The sequence below is a fragment of the Phyllobates terribilis genome, unplaced genomic scaffold (genome assembly GCF_046119375.1).
Source record: "Phyllobates terribilis strain yellow unplaced genomic scaffold, ASM4611937v1 Scaffold_9__5_contigs__length_417890890, whole genome shotgun sequence".
In the NCBI taxonomy this organism is placed as follows: domain Eukaryota; kingdom Metazoa; phylum Chordata; class Amphibia; order Anura; family Dendrobatidae; genus Phyllobates; species Phyllobates terribilis.
The window spans coordinates 141,365,634-141,384,919 of NW_027362769.1; the positions used below are offsets into that span (position 1 = coordinate 141,365,634).

The 19,286-nt window shown below is 41.8% G+C and overlaps 1 protein-coding gene across 6 annotated transcripts in view; it reads right to left on the reverse strand.

The window, feature by feature from the left end:
• MARCHF7 (membrane associated ring-CH-type finger 7) overlaps positions 1-18,764 on the reverse strand; it is a 29,224-nt gene extending 10,460 nt beyond the window's left edge. The window contains exons 1-8 of one of the 6 annotated variants that reach the window (XM_073647084.1): positions 16,147-16,298; positions 12,659-12,825; positions 8,458-8,616; positions 7,672-7,737; positions 7,406-7,589; positions 7,024-7,176; positions 354-1,274; positions 176-254 (exon numbers count right to left, since the gene is read on the reverse strand). In XM_073647084.1, coding sequence (XP_073503185.1) covers positions 176-254; positions 354-1,274; positions 7,024-7,176; positions 7,406-7,589; positions 7,672-7,737; positions 8,458-8,616; positions 12,659-12,817 — 1,721 coding nt within the window. In that variant the 5' untranslated portion in view covers positions 12,818-12,825; positions 16,147-16,298. Of the gene's footprint in view, positions 1-175; positions 1,275-7,023; positions 7,177-7,405; positions 7,590-7,671; positions 7,738-8,457; positions 8,617-12,658; positions 12,826-16,146; positions 16,300-17,465; positions 17,489-18,606 lie in introns of those variants that run through there. The other 5 variants (XM_073647085.1, XM_073647086.1, XM_073647087.1 and 2 more) reach the window with 5 other exon arrangements.
• Between the last annotated feature and the right edge of the window lie 522 nt (positions 18,765-19,286).

A 19,286-nucleotide genomic window follows, 5' to 3' on the forward strand; every position in this document is an offset into this window, starting at 1 on the left:
CTGTGAGTCAAGGTCAGACCCATCAGATAGCCTTAAAACATAAAGTGATCAGTAAATGTGCACAAAATAAAAATCACAGAACTATACACCAAGTCCAGCATCTGTGATGGCTCTCAGATCAGGGAGCACAGGAGTCCTGACCAAGTTGGTCCCCCCAATTTGTGGTTACACTTGCCTTTCTTTAATTTTCTTAAGCTTCTCTGGATCCCTCGAGTTTTCAGACTTTTCACCCTCTTGTCCATCACTTGTCCTACCTGAGGGAACAATGTCTACGGTTATCATGACATTGTCGGATAAGGAGTTCCCAAATGCAGCTGGCACTGAGAAATGTAAAAAGGAGTTAGGAAGCATGCCTGATATTCCCGAATTTCTCCTACTGAAAAGGGATTCTGCTAGAGATGCAGCCTGTGCCGAGCCCCCCAGAGAGTTAGACGACCGCGGAGAAGAGTTGCCGGCGGTTACACCTGCTCCTTGGATGGGGTGTACTTCATCTAATGAAGAGTCTTGAGACGCTCTCCTGAAAAGATTGTGCCTCCTGCTAGAATCAGAGGTAGTCGAAGCTCTTAACGGCTCCTCTCTTCCTTCCCGTCTTCTCCTGGAAAACAAAGGCGTGCACCTATTCCTTAAGGAAGAAGGCAGCCATGACCCCGATGTCCTGCTCTCGGAATCTTCCGATCTATACAGTTCTGATTCCGATGCTGAAAGTTGATTGGGAGACACAGATGAGAAGCCCCATCGTGGCCGTCTGAGAAATGCAAATCCCTGAGATTGCTCTGAAGGCCTAGTTTCTGATGTGTCAGTATTGGCAGGTGTTGTAGCTACTGGCTGAGAAGCGTTTTGTAAACTGGTTTGTGCTTCTTCTGCTTCAGTTGACCTTCCGCTTAGAGAATCTTGGCTAGATCGCCTAGAGAAGAAGGTGGAAGACATACTAGAGGCAAGGCGGGAAAGCAAGTGCCTCGTTGTACGTCTGCCTTCACCATCCGTACTCTGTTCAGTATTAGACCTTGGAGGAGCGGGGGAGACTCTTCCTGATGGAGTCCTTGAAGTCCTTTCGTTTCTACTAGAAGTATGGCGGAAGTCCAGTGAACTGTCCCTTTGTGGGGAACGCAGGTCTCGTGAAGTGACTGGTCTGGAACTTCTGCTGGAATCTCTGAGCAGCGAGGAACTCTGAGAAGGCAACTGGCGGTTGATAGATGTGTTAAGTCGAACTGTGCTTAGTGAATTCTCTTTTGGTCTTGCGCCTTGTGCATATGAAGAAACTCTGTCCTGAAGATCTACATGCAGGGAGAGAAGAGAAAAAAAAAAAAAAAAAAAAGTTTTATTTCAATACAATTTTGCCCAATTTAAGCAGTCGGAAAAGACTTTCCTTACAGACTCCACTGCTTGATAAAAAAAAAAGAAAAAAAAATACAGCTCGAGACAATATTTATTTTATACTATACATTTCTATATCTATCTATCTATCTATCTATCTATCTATCTATCTATCTATCTATCTATCTATCTATCTATCTATCTATCTATCTATCTATCTATCTATCTATATATATACACACCCCAACAAACTGAAGTCAAAGCTAGTCCAAGAATCTCCCATAAAATCAATAGTACATGTGAAAATAAGAATCTTTGTAATACATCTCAGAAAAATCTGCTTTTCTCTTCTTGGACTGATCACTGAATACAAAATTTCCCATTACCAAGATAGATGACAGTTAGTGCTCATGAAGTTCTACAGAGAACAGGAACTGTTTGAGGAGACAGTCTGCCTCAAGCTCCTCCCCCTTCACAGAGTTTTAAAAGCCAACTGTAATTTCCTATCTCAGGAAAGGGAACATATGGCTTCACTTATTACAGATATATTACCTGTGAACTGAGTTTAGGAAGCAGATTTCTCTGCCAAGATATTACAAAGTTTATTTTCATGTGTACTATTGATGAAATAAAATGACAGTTACTTAAAAAAAAAAAAAAAAATTGGGCAAGGAATGAAGATTTCCGCTATTGAGGCCTTCAGAGCCGTGACTGCAGTTCTGAATCATAAGGACAAGTTCACATGTTGCATATTTGGTGCAGATCATGGAACAAATTTTATGAGACTTTCACTCTTTCCATTGCAAATGTGAAATCTACAGATTCTATACCAAAGGCCAATTTACATGCAGAAAGTTTCAGCAAAGAGTAGATGAGATTTTGCTGGTACTGTGTATCAAGATGAGAGATTTTTCAACCTAGCCTGAAGGTCACATCAATGTGGCATATCTGCTGTAGTTTATACACAAAAAAAAAAAAAACACACGTGAGCTGGTCAAAGGTCCCTCTTATTTGTTAGTATGGGCTTTTTACCTGCAGTTTTACAAGATTAAAGTCAGATTGCTCCTTGTTACTGGCCACACTCCCGTATGTCCTCCGTTATACGTGCAAGATTAGAGCATAAAATGTCAAACTCGGGCCTGTGGGCCAAATCTAGCCTATAGGGTGGTTTTATTTGGCCCTCAACACCAGAACCAGCACCCCTCCATGGTGGCCCATTATTCTGTATACTGGTTGGCCCGTGACTTTGTCTAAGTTTTTCATTTTGGCCCTCTGTGTTTGACATCCCTGGATAAGAGGCATCAGGTTCACCTACAATCTACATGTAAAAGATATTCCTCCGGTTGGACTAATTATTTTCATTAGAGTTGGTGCAAATTAATTTGGAGAACCCGATCCATTTGCCGGGTCTGATCTGTAGCACTTGGTCAGTACCGCCTCTTAACTTCTGGGATTTCTTTCGATTACCTGGCCTTGCTTTATCATTGTTGTGCCATGGCCGCCTAATCAAGAGAAGAGCAGTGGATGCAAGAAGACAGTTTGAGATTACTGACCTGGATGCTGGACCAGGTGCCCCAAACCATTCTGCACCAACCCTACTTGTTACCCTTACGCCAGCTAATTTTACAGATTTATACCCAGATTTAGCAGTGGATGTCACATTCCTGATACATGCAGATTTTCTCCAGATTCTACTGTAGACAAAATAGTGACCATAACCCTAGGGCTACTGGAAATTTTCTGCTTCATTTCTGCATCGTGGGCACATACCCTTACAGCTACAACTTGCTGGCACTCCACACTTCGCACGAGTCGAGCAATTTTGATTAATTTACATATAAAAAAGTTATATGGTATAGTCACATTATTAACAAGTTTGAGATGTAAAGGTGATCTAAACCTATTGTGCATGTGCTTTCTACCTAAAAATCTTCATCCTGCACTTTATACTTGCCACCATTATTAGTGTGCCAGCTAGTGTTACTTAATATATATGCACACCGATTTTAGCTGCTCTGCCTCTTTTTAACCCCTTTACCCCCGAGGGTGGTTTGCACGTTAATGACTGGGCCATTTTCTACAATTCTGACCACTGTCACTTTATGAAGTAATAACTCTGGAACGCTTCAACGGATCCCCCTGATTTTATGTTTTTTCGTGACATTGTACTTCATGATTATGGTAAAATTTATTTGATATCACTTGCGTTTATTTGTTTATTTTGAAAATTGCTACATTTAATTTTTATACCCTTAAAATCAGATATGTCACACAAAATAGTTAAACATTTCCCACATGTCTACTTTAAATCAGCACAATTTTGGAACATACATATACATATATATATATATATATATATATATATATATATATATATATATATATATATATTTTTTTTTTTTATTAGGGAGCTATAAGGGTTAAAAGTTGACCAGCGATTTCTCATTTTTCCAACACCATATATTTTTTTTTAAACGGACCACATCACATTTGAAGTCACTTTAGGGAGTCTTTATGACAAAAAATACCCACAAGTGACACCATTCTAAAAACTGCACCCCTTAAGGTGCTCAAAACCACATTCAAGAACTTTAACCCTTCAGGTGCTTCACAGGAATTTTTGGAATGTGAAAAAAAAAAAAAATTTAACTTTTCACAAAAATGTTACTTTAGACCCAATTTTTTTTTTTTTTTTTTTTATTTATTTTTGCAGGGGTAACAGGAAAAAAATAGACCCCAAAATTTGTTGTGCAATTACCCCTGAGCAGGCAGATACACCATACGTGGGGAAAAAAACACTGTTTGGGCGCACGGCAGAGCTCGAAAGAGGAGCGCCATTTCATTTTTTGAATGTAAAATTTGCTTGAATAATTAGCAGACACCATGTTGCATTTGGGGAGCCCCTGATGTGCCTAAACAGTGGAAACCCCCCATAAGCAACACCATTTTGGAAACTAGACCCCTCAGGGAACTAGATGTGTGGTGAGCACCTTGAACCCCCAGGTGCTTCACAGAAGTTTAGAACATTGAGCGGTAAAAATAAAATTCACATTTTTCCGACAAATGTTAAGCCCCCAATTTTGCATTTTCATAAGGGCAACTGGAGAAATTGCACTATGCAGTTTGTCGTGCAATTTCTCCTGAGTAAGCAGATACCCCATATGTGGGGGAAAACCACTGTTTGGGCGCACGGCACCATTTGACTTTGAATGTAAAATTTACTTGAATACTTAGCGAAAGTGCCCCTGATGTGCCTAAACAGTGGAAAAACCCCACAAGTGACACCATTTTTGGAAACTAGACCCCTCAGGGAACTTCTCTAGATGGGGGTTCAGGGTGCTCACCACACAAGTGCTTTGCAGAAGTTTATAACCTGGAGCTGTGAAAATTAAAAAAGCAGCAAAAAAAATAAAAAAATTTCCACAAAAATTATGTTTTAGCCCCAATTTTTTTATTTTCACAAGGGTAAGGAGAAAATGGACCCCAAAAACTGTTGTGCAATTTCTCCTGAGTACGCCAATACCCCATATGTGGGTAAAATAGTGTTTGGGCGCACGGCAGAGTTCAGAAGGGAAGGAGCACTAACTTTTTGAACGCAAAATTGGCTGGAATTGAGAGCAGACGCCATGTCGCATTTGGAGAGCCGCTGATGTGCCTAAACAGTGGAAACCCCCCACAAGTGACCCCATTTTGGAAACTAGACCCCTCAAGGATTTTATCAAGGGGTATAGTGAACATTTTGAATCCAGAGTTATGACACAGAATTTGATAACATTAAGTCATCATATTGAATAAGTTGTCATTAGGTCTTGAGCGCAAGTGCTCGCTACTTGAGTTTGCATCAGCTACACTGGTATGCACCAAGTATCAAGGGTGCTCGAGTGACATGCTTGAGTCCCCGCTCACATGTTTCATGGTTATTAGACACCCAAAAAAAAAACATGCAGGGATCACTCATGCATGGCGGGCAATCCCCGTAAGGTTTTTTTGGCCATGACGCATATGGGGCAGGCACTCGAGCATGTCACTCAAATACCCACGATACTCAATGTATACCCAAGCATGCAATGCAAACTCAAGTAGCGAGCACTTGCGCTCAACACTAGTCGCCATATTGTCATTTTTTTTTCACTTTTGAAAAACATCCCTAGCCCAACCCCAGCGTTTATTTTTTTTACTCCGTTCCTCGTGCAGTATAAGTGATTAGACGACTTTATTCTTCGAGTTGGTGCGATTACAGCGATACCAGAATCATATCGGGCTTTTATGATTGACAGCTGTCACACTAAAAGATGCATTTTTTTGCAAAATCTAGTTTTTGCATCGCCATATTTTGAGAGCTATAATTTTTCCAGATTTTGGCTGACCGTCATGTGACGGCTTGTTTTTTTCAGGACGACTTGACGTTTTTATTGGTGCCATTTTCAGGCACTTGACATTTTTTGATCGCTTTCTATTCCGATTTTTGGGAGGCAGAATAAACAAAAACCAGCAATGCCAGAATTTTTTTTTATGTTTTTTTTATGCTGCTCCGCGTGTGGTGAAATTGATAAGGCAGTGTTCTTCTTCGGGTCAGTACGTTTACAGTGGTACCACATTTATATTGTTTTTCTATGTTTTGGCGCTTTTACACAATAAAAGCTATTTTATAGAAAAAAAAAAATTTTTTTGCATCGCTTTATTCTGAGAGCTATAACTATTTTTTGGCTGATGGCGGCTTATTTTTTGCGGGACAAGATGACGTTTTCAGCAGTACGATTTTTATTTATTTATTTCATTTTTGTTTGGCAGTATGATAAAGCATTGTTTTTTGCTTCGTTTTTATTATTTTTTTTTACAGTGTTCACTAAAGGGGTTAACTAGTGGGACAGCTTTATAGGTCAGGTCGTTCCAGACGCGGCGATACCAAATGTGTACTATTTTTTTTTTTTTTCTCATAATATTTATTGATTGGCACATTTTTATTTTTGGTGGATTAATATTTTTTTTTTTTTTATTTAAGCACTTTTTGGACTTTATTTTTTATTTATTTTTTTTTTTTTATTTGTGTCCCACTCTGGGACTTTCACTTTTTTTATTCTGATCGCTTGTATAGCACAGGAATGCAGCACCATTCCTGTACTATACAGGCCGTCAGTGCTGCACAGGGAGAAGATAGTTTGGTCATGCGCAGTGCATGACCAAAGAATCTTCCTGCTGTCTGGTGACCCGGATGTTATGAAGACATCGGGTCGTCATGGCAACATCTGGGAAGCCACAGCAGACAGCGCTGGAGGCTGGAAGAGGTGGTGAGTACTGCAATCACCTCCCCTTGCCATCGCAATGCTGCGATAGACTTCGATCGCTGCATTGAGGGGGTTAATGTGCAGGGAGCAGTGTGGGACCGCTCCCTGCACATTGTCACAGCTGACACCCGGCGGCGATCGCCCCGCACTGCTTGTGTGCGGGCACGATTGGACCAATGACATACTATTGGGTCATAAGGCAATCAGCCCAGGTCACCAAGACGTATTATTAGGTCATACGTCAGACAGGGGTTAATTATGTATTTTTTATTACATTGTGTGTTTAACTAGTTTTTGTCCTGTTTTGGTGTCCTAAATAAAATGTTATTGACCCAAAATATATTTTGTTGTTTAGATATTTTTCTTTCCATGTAGTTTCTTCTTTGTATATGCAAAGGTGACCTGAAACAATGACTGCACTTACATGAAGGTGTTGAATCGCTACTTCTATTTCCGTAATCCATCAGTCCGCTTGCAGATGTTTCAGTCCTCCTGTCTCGCTCACGATCACTTGTGAAATCAGAATGAAGCATCACAGAAGAAGTCCTAGGAAAGCGACCATACCTGCTTGACGTGTCTGAAAATAATTGTTAACTATTAAAAGAATGATGCCTATTAAAATACTGCAAATCAAGAATATTCACAAGGAATAAAAACCGAGTGCGCTGCAATTTACATGCCAATTTAGGATACTGAGCAAAACTCAAAAACAGGAGAAACCATGGAGGTTGCCACATTTTTTTTTTGCGGAGGTCACAGCAGCCATTCGGATGTGGTCAAAAAGTCAGCAAACTTCATTGTAGTACCTGGACTAGAAGTGTAGCTTGAAGCGGTACTCCTCACACCAGACAGAGGGGTACGTCCAGAATAAGACAACTTTGGTCTCTTTGAATCCCAATCTTGCTGCTGACTATGCAATCCTGGATAAGTGTTCTGAGACCTCTCCAATGGATCGTACCAGGTCGGCTGAGAGGACGTTGATGCTGTGGACTGAATGAGAAAAAAAAAAATAAATAAAATCGGTCACATTAGTGACAATTTGCTCTGATTAAAGAAAAATAAAATAGTCTACATTTTTTAGAGACAGGTAGGTAGAGGTCTCAGCAGCATCTGAATGTACAGCGGCATCCAGGTAGTTCTGGCACAGGCAATTGTGACATCGTGGAATGTGACATCAGATCAGAAAATACGTCATAGCCGGTGTGGACCACAATCCGGGAAAAAGCACAATACAGGAACACAAGTAAGTCCGGTGTACATCCTAAATACTTATAATTTACCTTCTGACCCATTTATGATGCAGCTGAAATGTGTCCGTTACTGTCCAACAGGAACAGCAAGTTAGCCAGGAATGGAAATTATGGAAATAGAAATTCCAGCTCACACGCATGAATTGTTGCAACAAATCTGAGCACGGTGACAGTGTGCCAAGACATAGTTCAGTGGAAAAAGGAGGATGTCCAGCTTCACGAAAGTGCAAAATATTTAGTAGAGTACAAAAACTGCCAAAGAGAAGAGTTAAAAAGGTACAAGGAAAACTTAAAGCCTTCCCATCAACACGTTTCTGGAGCATAGAACCCTTAGTCCTGAACATGCACCAGAAATGCATTGATGTGATAAGTTTAGTTTTTTTCATATGGCCATTTTTGTACTCCACTAAATAAATATTTTGCACTTTTGTGAAGCTGGACATATTAATGGTCAGTGGAAAAAGTAACTTAAAAAGGGAACATCCATTTTCTGCTGCCCAAACGACCGGCTGCATGAAATCCCACATTACAGAAAGTCATGTTTTATTCTGACGTTTAAAAGCGAAAATTAAAAAAATAAAAAAGCAATTTAGTTACTGGCCACTTACAATTCTACTCCTGTTTGCCAAGTAGCTACCAGATATAGGGAGGTCATATGTTCCTGAGCAGCGCTGGTAAGTAGGAGAAGGGGTCTTCCAGGAAGGTTCAAGGTTATCCCGCTCTCGAAAAGTCCAGTCTCTGCCTGAAGTCCGCAACGGGCTGGAAGCCTGGGAAAATAAGAGGGTCACCAGTCAGATGTGAGAAACAGACCTTCACACATTTACTCCTGAGGGAAAGAAAGGAAGAAGGTGGCAAGATCTTGTTTGGAAGGCAGAATACAAGCAAACCACTAACTTGATCTATAAGACTATTCATAGCACTATTGCAGCCGTCTCAGAACAGACAGAAAAACCATTCTCGTCAGAGGAATGACTAGAACGGCGTTCAGCTCTTGTACCTACATGCAGGCTTACAAGATAATTATGCAGCCATTTGGTCAGATTTTCTGAAAACCAAGTTATATGCAGAGCTTGTGAAAAATAAAATGTAAAAGTTACTGTTACCTCCCTGAAGTGGACACTAATGTGGGGGGAAAATAAATAAAATAGTCTCAGATTTAAATCAATGTCTTTATTCCAGGTGTTGTCGTACTATCAACTAGAAGAACGTTTCATTTTGAGCAGGCGATATCATGGACCTCGTAGCAATCACTTAAAATTGAGTAAAACTGCTCTAAGGCCATGTGCCCACGTAGCGTTTTTGCGGCTGTGAAAACTCCGAAGACGCTTGTAAAACAGTCTGCCATGCAAAGCAATGTGAATTCGGATGTGCTGTGCACATGATGCGCTAATTTGAGCGCCGAATTCGCATTGCAAAACTCAGCATGACCAATTCTACCGCGGTTACACTGCAAATTTGCGGCCATTGAAACTAAGCAAACCCGCAGGTATATGTGGATTTGCTGCGTTTCAATTAAATTCAATGGCTTCAAATTTGCAGCGTAATCGTGGTACGTGTGGTACCCAGGATGAAGAGGAGACTACAACTGCTCTTCATCGCGGCTACCACGCGGTGAAAAAAAAAAAAAAAAAAAAAAAGAAAAAAAGTTAACAAAACCTGTAGATTCACCTCTCCGGCAGCCCCCGGTCTGCTTCCGGCCACGTGCCCTCTCCTTGGCGTCCCGCGGTGTACTGTCACCTTATGGTCACACGACCGATGATGTCAGCAGTCAGGTGATGGTCGCGTGACCATCAGCTGACTAAATTTAGTCACCGCAGGTCCTGACAGTACACTGTGGGACACCGAAGAGAGGACACATGGCCGGGAGCAGACCGGAAAGGCGGGTATACAGGTTTTTTTGTTTTGTTTTTTTTTACTTAGATGCAGCATTTAAAGCATCAGTTGTTCACACATTATAAATCCATGCCGGTTGCATGGATTTATATTGTGTGACCAACTTGTCAAGCACTTTTCCAAGTGATGCTCAAAATGGCTTGAAAAAAAAACTGCATGCGAAAACGCTTCTCTGGCAGAAAAAAAAAAAAAACGCATGTAAATCTGCATGCGTTTTTTTTCTGCCAGAGAGGCAAAAACGCTCTGCATCAAATCTGCTACGTGGGCACATAGCCTAAGTCCCAGAGATTAGATGTCCAATAATGTTGAGAATAAAGGGTCCCATACATAACAGATGGCCATCGAGCGATCGTTCGGCCGACAGCTCTCTCCTGACTTCCACGTACATAGGAGAATTAACCTGGCCAACATAGGAGCTGCAGATACAGAAAGACCTCAATCTCTCTTCTGAAATGTCCGATTTAGTAAGTACATGCATGCCCCATAAGAACAATCCTATGACCTTTTTGTACAGTTCTTGCATGGTTGCTCTGTTATTCCTCCTAGAAATGCGTTAATAAAATGGCAACAGAAAAGTGAGCGCTTCATGGTGGCCGACACAGCTTGTGTGACCACATAAAGTGTTTATGCTGCTGGTACATTGCAAGTAAATGGGATCCGAGTGACCAGCAAACAAAAAAAAAAGGTTTTTACACCAGAAAAACTGATACCTGTGTTTTTTGCATTTACTCATTGCATTCTGTGGGTCAAACGAAACGCGCGTTGGGGTGGGGCCATGACTGACCTGGACTATAGAGCATATGAGCTTTTTTTGGAGGTAAGGTTTCTTCCCTTTATAATACAGTAAGCAGTCATTGCTATCCCTAACAAATATAGTATCTTGGGATCTATTGATGCACTATAGGGAAATCTGAACCCTGAAATCTCCCTCAGTAACAGCACATATTGTTGTTGCCATAATACTGATTCAGCTATATTGTTACACTGAATACCCTCTATAGCAAACTTGAAACAGTCTAATATAAATGCATTTGCACTATTTGAGATTATGTGATCAAATTGCTAAATTATACAACTCTGTAAAGCCTTAGTGCAATATGACCAGTCTCCCACATTAGATGCACTGGTTTTATTTTGATTGTATGTTTAAATATTTTATGATTTAATAAAGGTTTCTTCTTTTAAAAATACTGCTGAGAGGTGTTCACTTTGCATACCTTCAACCTTTATATTTAGGATACGTTTTGGTAGCAATTTTGATTTATATGTTTATTTTTTTGTTTTCCTGACAGGAGTTTTAAATATAACATGTGCATGTGAGATTTCTGAAGTTTTATAGTTTTTGCTTGTATTGTAAAATGCAATTTAAAGTTTGCATTTTAAAAAAAAATGCAGGAAAAACGCAACATGTGAACATAGCCTTACAGTAAGAAAAAAAAAAATTATGCAAAAGGTTCAGATTGCCCTTAAGGCTATGTGCCCACGTTGCATTTATGAAGCAGAAAATTTCTGCTGCATAAATGCAAGTCCCCTCCCGGAAAAACGCATGCGGAATTCCGCACGCGTTTATCGCGCTTTTTTCGCGCGTTTATCACGCGTTTTCCACATGCGGAATTGCCTTGCGTTTTTTATGCATTGAACAAAGGCAATTCTGCTTGCGGAAACGCAAAATTAAATGACATGCTGCGGATTTTTGAACGCAGCATAAACGCTGCGGAAAAATCCGCAGCATGTGCATAGAACTTGCGGAATCCCATTGGGGACCATGGGGTGCGTGTTACCAAGCGTTTTACAAGCGTTTCCGCTGCGGAAATTCCACATCAAAAACGCTTGAAAAATGCTACGTGGGCACACAGCCTTAAGGACTTATTCACTGTTTTTCAACAGTTAATAGGCCAAAGTATTAAATATTCACTTAAAGTTAACACTTTTCTTGGGAGGGAAATAATGTAAGTTACAATAAAGCCGCGATTGAACAGAACTTACGTGGTCCGTCGCACAGAACACATGGCACTGGGTTGGATACTGACCGACATGGATTGCTCTCAGTACAGCGCTTGGGGTTTTTTTTTTTTTGTTTTTTGTTTTTTATACATTCCACACTGAGACCAATTCATCCCGGGGACAGCCATAAATTCAGAGCGGTATGACCGTCGAGTTGGAGTCGCAGTTTCAATTACCTGACCCGTTTCCAAGAACACAATGAGAGATTGCGATCCTGTGTGTATTCTGGCCTCCGGGCATCACAAGTCAACAAGAAAAACAAACTTCTACACGCCAGAATGCATTTACTTACAGAATAACACTGCGTCTAGCCAGGAGGCACAGCAGGGGGATATCACTGCCATGTCAGTCCTCCCCTCCATTCACTGTATCACCAAGAGAGGAGGAGTCCTCCCAGGTTTGCACAACCCTAGAGGTGGCATTTTAGGCTTTCAGTGAGCCGGTATAATTTTCTTCCCCCTTCATTAACATTAGAAGTCAGCCTGTCTCACCAAAATTGCCAGTGCCAACATTCTTCTAGCATGTATGGCCACCTTCCAAAATTGGAAAGACAAGGCTGCCTTCTTTCAAACTCACCACTGTTGTCTACAGGTTATATTTACTACTGAAATGAAATAATTTCAGAGCTGAACTGCAATACCAGATAAAACCTATAAACAGAGGTGGCGCCATTTGGTGAGAGTAGCCATGCTTCTCTGACCACCACCTTTATGTTTAGTGCAAACTGAGGACCTTCTAAGGGGAAAAAAAAAAAAGGCCTTTAGCAATGACCAACAAAAAAGGTTTAGGTTAGCAGCCAGATATTCTTAATGGTTGACCCCCCCCCCTACTGCTGTATCACAAGTTGGTGCAAGGCCAGGATTGAGTTTCAGTTCTTGCAGAAAATAAAGTAAATGATTATTGCAGATTTACCTGAAAATCAGAATCATGTCTCAGTGAACTGTCTCTCGTGCGATAGGTTTCATTACTGCCGCCTAATCTGCCAGTTCTCAGCAATCGAGCACTTATGGGAGAAGAGGGGGAAGGCTGAACTGTTATCCGCCGGGGCAATCTTGATGGCTTGGGTTCCATATTTGTGCCTAGAGAAAATATAAATATTAATCCTACTTTATCCATGTTGCAATAATTCAATATTAGTTACACAGAGATGCATCATCCAGCATCGCATCACCTTTGCTTTACTTTGTACTCTGGCAATGACATGTCACATACATGCCTCTGTCGTTTCCTGTATGATGCACAGAAGGAATGTTTGAAAAAGTTTTTTTTTTTTTTTTAAATAAAAAAGGTTCTTTAGAGGCAACACGGCCATTACCTGCCGGGGTTGGGAAAAGTTATCCATTCTGGCTCTTAAGGGGGTGGGGGTCCTTAATTACTACCCATGCCAGATTGCTGGGAGCTAGCGCAAAAGAACCTTCAAAACGAGCAATGAACGACTTGCTACATTGTCAACGTTTGACCAGTCTTCAGCCACGTTCAGTATTTGGTCAGTATTTTCCATCAGTATTTGGAAGCCAAGACAAAAAAAGTTGTGACATGTTTCTATTATACTTTTCTCCTGATTGTTCCACTCCAAGTTTGTCTGAACTTGGCCTTAAAGGGATAATCCACAGGATAGGTGATGACTGAACTGCACCGATCAGCAGAACAGGGAGCTTTCATTCCCATTAGGATGGATCAATTGCAGAGAGATTCATTCCTGGAGCAGCAGATAAAATATGGCATGGTGGGTCAGAAGTCTAAGTGGAAAACAACATCCCGTCAAAGATAAAAGTTCCAAGTTGTGCCGACCGTGGGTCCCCGTGGTCTGACCACCATCAATCAGTAAGAAGTGAAAAATTTTTGCCCACACTGGAAGACCCCCCCCCCCCCCTCTAATAGGTCTTCAGTCTCCCATTTTCAACTAGTGATCGAGGAGGATCAGAGCGATTGGAAGATTCATTATCAGCCTTTCACAACGTCCTTATAACAGAGGTCAGGAAGTCATCGAGAAAAGCTACTTTACATATTAAACAAGATTCCGACTCAATATTAATACTCTTAAAAATCTATAACTAGAGGGCAGATGCCACCCTACGAGGGCTAAACTTAGCAGACCTCAACCATTTTATCTAGGACACTAGGAGCAAAACAGATATCGAGAAGGCCGTGTCAGGCTCAGGTTGCATCAGCTCTTACTGCGGGCAGGGAGAGGCAAGACATCCATTATGCAGCCTCGAGCCCTGCAGATTAGGTTAGCTCACACAGCCATAGAGGGATTTCCCCCCCCCCCCCCCAACTTCATCCTTTTCCTGTAGCTTATGTAGAGCCACCTTACACCCCTCACAGTGCACAGATTGTTATCACCTCGTTCCCTGTGCACCCTGATCAAATTTCCTTAAATCCAGATAAGCCATGGATGCAATTTCTTAGAAAGCCAGTGACTATGGCTTCTCATACAGATTAGCGTGGCCCTAAGGTTTTCACATCATGGTGCCACATCTTCTGGTGCTGGGTGATTGCTTGTTTTTTGCATCCTGAGCTGATGTTTTTATTGGTAGCATTGTATCTATACCAAAATGGTATCATCACCTCTTATTGCAATGTTGCAGCGGCCAAAAAGAAAAATTCTGGCTTTGATATTTTTTTCTAATGCCATTTACTGATCTGATTAATTATTTTATAATAATATGATCGATTGGACACTTCTGAACGCAGCGATAAGTGTATTTTTTTTCCCCATGGGGCAAAGCAAAAGGGGGAGTTATTTGAAACTTTTTTTTTTTATGTTTTTAAGAGCTTTTTACTGTATTTAATAGTTCCCTTAGGGGAGTTGAAGCAGCAATCGGCCAATCGCGTGTGCTATACATAGCAGAAAACAAGATCTATGAACACCAGCCATGAGCCAGCATTCACAGGAGTATTGGAGTATTGTAATGACAAACACTGGGGTTTTCTGCAGACTCTTGGCTGTCATGATAATTAATCGGCACCTCCTGATCACGTGACAGGGGCATGGATGGGTGGGATTTGAGACACGCTTCTGGCCAGCACATGTTAAATCCCACTGTCTGAGTGGGATTTAACAGCTTCGGATGGAGCACCAATCACGCGTGGGGAAAGATGCAGGCTCAGAGTTGGAGGCCGCATCAAAGTTGGGGACACAACATGACATACACACACATCATGAAGGGGGTTTAATAAAACAGAGGGGGAAGTCCAACCCATTGAGCACAATGACAAGTATGACCCTGGCCCTGGGGATGGACACCTGACCTTCTTGCTAGATTGGATGCACACTACTCTCCAGGAAAGTGGAGAGTGCACACTGCAGGAGTACCCACCGCCTCATTTACCCCCACCCGAGGAAGGTCTCCATTGAGCTTGCATACACTGGTATAAGATTTCCATGGTAGGAATAGCATAGACCTCTGTGTGATGAGAATATCACGTTGGGGCTCAAGGTTGATGTAGGTCAGTATATACCTACACAGCGAGATACGGCTGTATTGCCGCCTATGGATAATGCACACAGGCGCAAAAATAAAAAAGATAAAATAAAAGTGAAAAGGGTTTTTTCCAGTTTTGGAAAACACTGGTCTTGTAGATGCTGAGGTCACGTCGCCAACACTGCAGCCAATCAGTGAGCTCAGCAGCTCTTACCGTCAACACGGAGCTCAGATATTGGCTGCAGTGCTAAGGAAGCGACATCAGTGCTGCAGACACTAAAGCAGTGGCCGAGACTTCGCGCTGGACTTGGGGAGGGTGAGAAAAATCATTCATAAAAAAAAAAAAAAAGTCCCGGTAGTCATTTACACGTGCAAAATAGCAGAGAACAAACATATCCAACACCTTCACAATGGACATCCAGGTTTGGGTTCCCTTGTTGCACCCTGTATATATACTCCCAACAGGGGAAGAGGATGAAAGTGTAAATATCACCTTAAACAGATCAGGTTTTGCCCATGACCTTACATCAGACTGGCTCACAATCTGTAAGAACAAGAGTTAATAAACAAGTCGGTGTAGGGTGTTTTACAAGGCTGCAGAGCTGGAGCCATGGATGAACTTTATACCGCATCACGTATGCACTTCTGTAAAAACAAGCCACAAGAGAATGTATGTATGTATGTATGTATGTATGTATGTATGTATGTATGTATGTATGTATGTATGTATGTATGTATGTATGTATATATATATATATATATATTCCTGTTACCAAGTCCTAACGCTGCATTTCCTGTTCAGGCATTAACATGACAAACAGAGGAAAAGTGACTCAAGAGATACTTTATAACTCAACAACACAGCAGTCACTTTCTGATACTAAGCAAACTGCTACATTCTTCCCACAAGTTCATGCCTGCAGCCCAGCCGTTCCTGCACATCTAGGACCCCACAAAGGTTTGAGAAATTACCAGTATAAGGAGCAGATGTCTTCCTGAGTCTTGTTGGAGCAGGGGGGACAGGATTGCCAGGAATGGGGCGGTGAGTTATATATAAACAGCTTCCCAGTATGAGCAGGCGCACGGCTTCCTGTACTTCTCCGGGCAGCCGCTCGCTCTGCCTCTGGACATCTGATCTCTGCCAGGGGCTAAACAGACGGCTCATTCTCCTCCCTCAGGAAGAGACTGCAGTACAATGGGGCTCACAAGCACCACTGGCCACAACGTGGTGGAGACCTGCCCCTGCCCCTTGTGGGGTGGCACCAAAGCATGTGAACAGTATAGGGAGGCGCAGTCTGTTGCGCTTTCCCATACAGTTAAAGCCCACCTCTGTCCAACCAGTATAGAGGATATTTGTGGTCCAAGATTGCAAAACAGGGGCTTAGGGCAACATCAACGTATGCGCCTGGAGAATTCCCAAACATAAGAGGTCCAGTATGCAATCAGGTTAAGATCATACAGCCGCTGAATTATTGGACCAATCACATCTGCAAATTGCAGCCTGGCTCCATGTGCATTAGGAGCCCCTTTATATCAATGCATTTCATCAGTCCATAAATTAGAGCACATTATCACTTTTTTGGCACACAAACTTGGTTTATTTGAAAACTAGCCCTTGTGCACTAGCACGGGCCAACTTTGGGTCTACGAGCTGTGCACTTCAAAACAGAAAAGAAAAAAAAAAATAGTATCCTGCAGATAAAGGGACTCCTTTAAAATAAATTAGTAAGATTTGCACTAAACCAACGCATTTCCAAAACAGATATTGACATGTTGAGGATGAATAAAACCAATTTCCACAAAATAAATTTGTTTGAGCTTAATAACTCATCCACTTTGCTGGAACTGTAAAGTTCTTCTGATCTAAATGCAGAAAGTCAAAGGGAATCAGTCAGCAGGTCTTTGCTATTCAATGTGACCGTAGCATAATACAGAGCAAGTGAGCCCGATTCCAGCGATGTGGCACTTAGTTCACTGGGTACAGAAGTTGTGATTGAACTCTGATTCTAACAGCTTCCCCCCGCCCACACCAGTCTCCATACATTATCTATGGACAGTGAGCTGCTCAAAGGAAGGGGCATGGTCGGACAAGTGATCATACCTTAATTTTATGGAAGCACCACACAGCCTAATAAGTGACACATCCCTGAATTCAGTGTCTCAGCCGCTACCTCATGCAGTCCTCAAATTACATAGCAAAAACCTGCTGACAGATTCCCTTTAAGGGCATGTTCAGTATCTGTAAGCCAAAACCAGGAGTGGAACAGTATAATAGAAACGTCACCACTTACAAATACTGAGCAAATGAACGTGATCCAAGACTGCTACTTCCAAGTGCACTGAAACACCCCAGTGCACTTCCAGCCTGACTAGTGTACAACTTCAACATTAGATTTCTGGTGATTGGTACTTGGGATCGCTACAAAAAAAAAAAAAAGGTATTTTAATTGGGAAGACAAGCATCTATACAGCAGTAACACTACTTCAATAAGTAAAAATGTGCTGACCGGTTACCATGTGAGCGGGTCTAAACATTTATCAGGTTCCGAGCCTGTTCAGGCACATCAGAGGTATATGCAGGATTTCTCCCAGCATAAAAAAAAGATTAAAAAAAAATTGCAATATAACTTTTTTCCTGGAAAATTGAAGAACACATTACAGAAACGAAAGATTTCATTTAGTTGAATGGATACATAAGTAAACCATAGTTTGGGTGCACAAGAGTTTCCATGTTGTATCTTTCTGATTTCAGAGCAAGCGCAGCAGTAAATAACAGATGACATAACCGATAACCGTCCGTTAGGACCTGTTTCACAGATCAATTTTGCAACTGAACCCCAGCAATACACAATGTTAGTGGAATCCCAATAAAAATAAAATGGTCCTAAAATAAGCCTCAGTGCACACACGGGCCGAGTCGTCAGCCTCTCGTCAGGGTGTGTAAAACTCATCTACGCTTTTTTCCTTTGCAGGGCGACGAGAAGCACGGCCACCATCAGAGGAAGTGACATCTGCCACATGACTGGAGCATGTGACAACACCCGGTGGGCAGCAGATAGCAGCAGCCATATTGATTAACACCCCACATTCCAATACAAGAGGCGTAAATTAATACAGCCTTTTCCTAGAGGCCAACATGTGAAGCCTGTAACACAACTTTCATATATAGGAAAAGACAAGCCCAGGACACCAGCACGGGCAGCCATGTTACCCAGCAAGACTTCACATAAGACATCCACTTGTAGTTATTTATATAAAGCTCCCCCTTAGAGAAGAGTGGAATAATCCACTCCTCAGAACACTCAAGAGGACGCCACTAAATACCACAAAAGGGGGGGGGGGGGGTTAGGGTGATACTCAAGTCTATATTCAGTGCTGTCACCATTAACCCCACCCCTCAGCTACTGCCATTGCCCGACGGATAGCGCTTACCTACCTCTGCCCGTTCCAGAAGGAGAAAGAATAAAATGGCGTCCTCGTTTTATTGTGTACGGGCCCCGACACGCCAGTCAGCTGACTGCTTCTTGCTTTCGCCTCCTTCTCCTTCCCTTACAAGTAATGACGTTCTGCTACTTCCGGGCACCGGACTGCTCAGGCGCCATGATTCTTATGGGCGAATGTCCGGAAGTGACGTCATCGTTACGTTTGACGCTAAGCGCCGTCTGCCGGAAGTCAATAATTCTCTTCTATCCCTGTTGCAAAATTCACCAGTCTTTGGAAAAATAGCATTTCCATGTAAAAACGTATAAGGCAGTGGAGATTTGCTGAAATTGCTGCAAAGTAAAGTAGTTTTTTTTAGCGCAATTTTCATTTTTGTTCTTTTAATTTTTTTTTTAACTCCTCTTCTGCCAAGAGCCGTTTTTCCATCAACATAGATGTATGAAGGCGTGCTTTTTTTTTTGCGGGATGAGTTGTTTTGACTGACTCCAATCATATTACCATATAATGCATTGAAAAAAAAAAAAGAAAAGTACCAAGAGGGTTAAAATTATGGGAAAAAAAACACGATCCGGCTGATGTTTTTTGGATTTTGATTTTACGGCGTTTATTGTGCAGTAAAAATGCCATGGTAACCTGATTCTCCATGTCAGTACGATTATGGCGATGCTAAA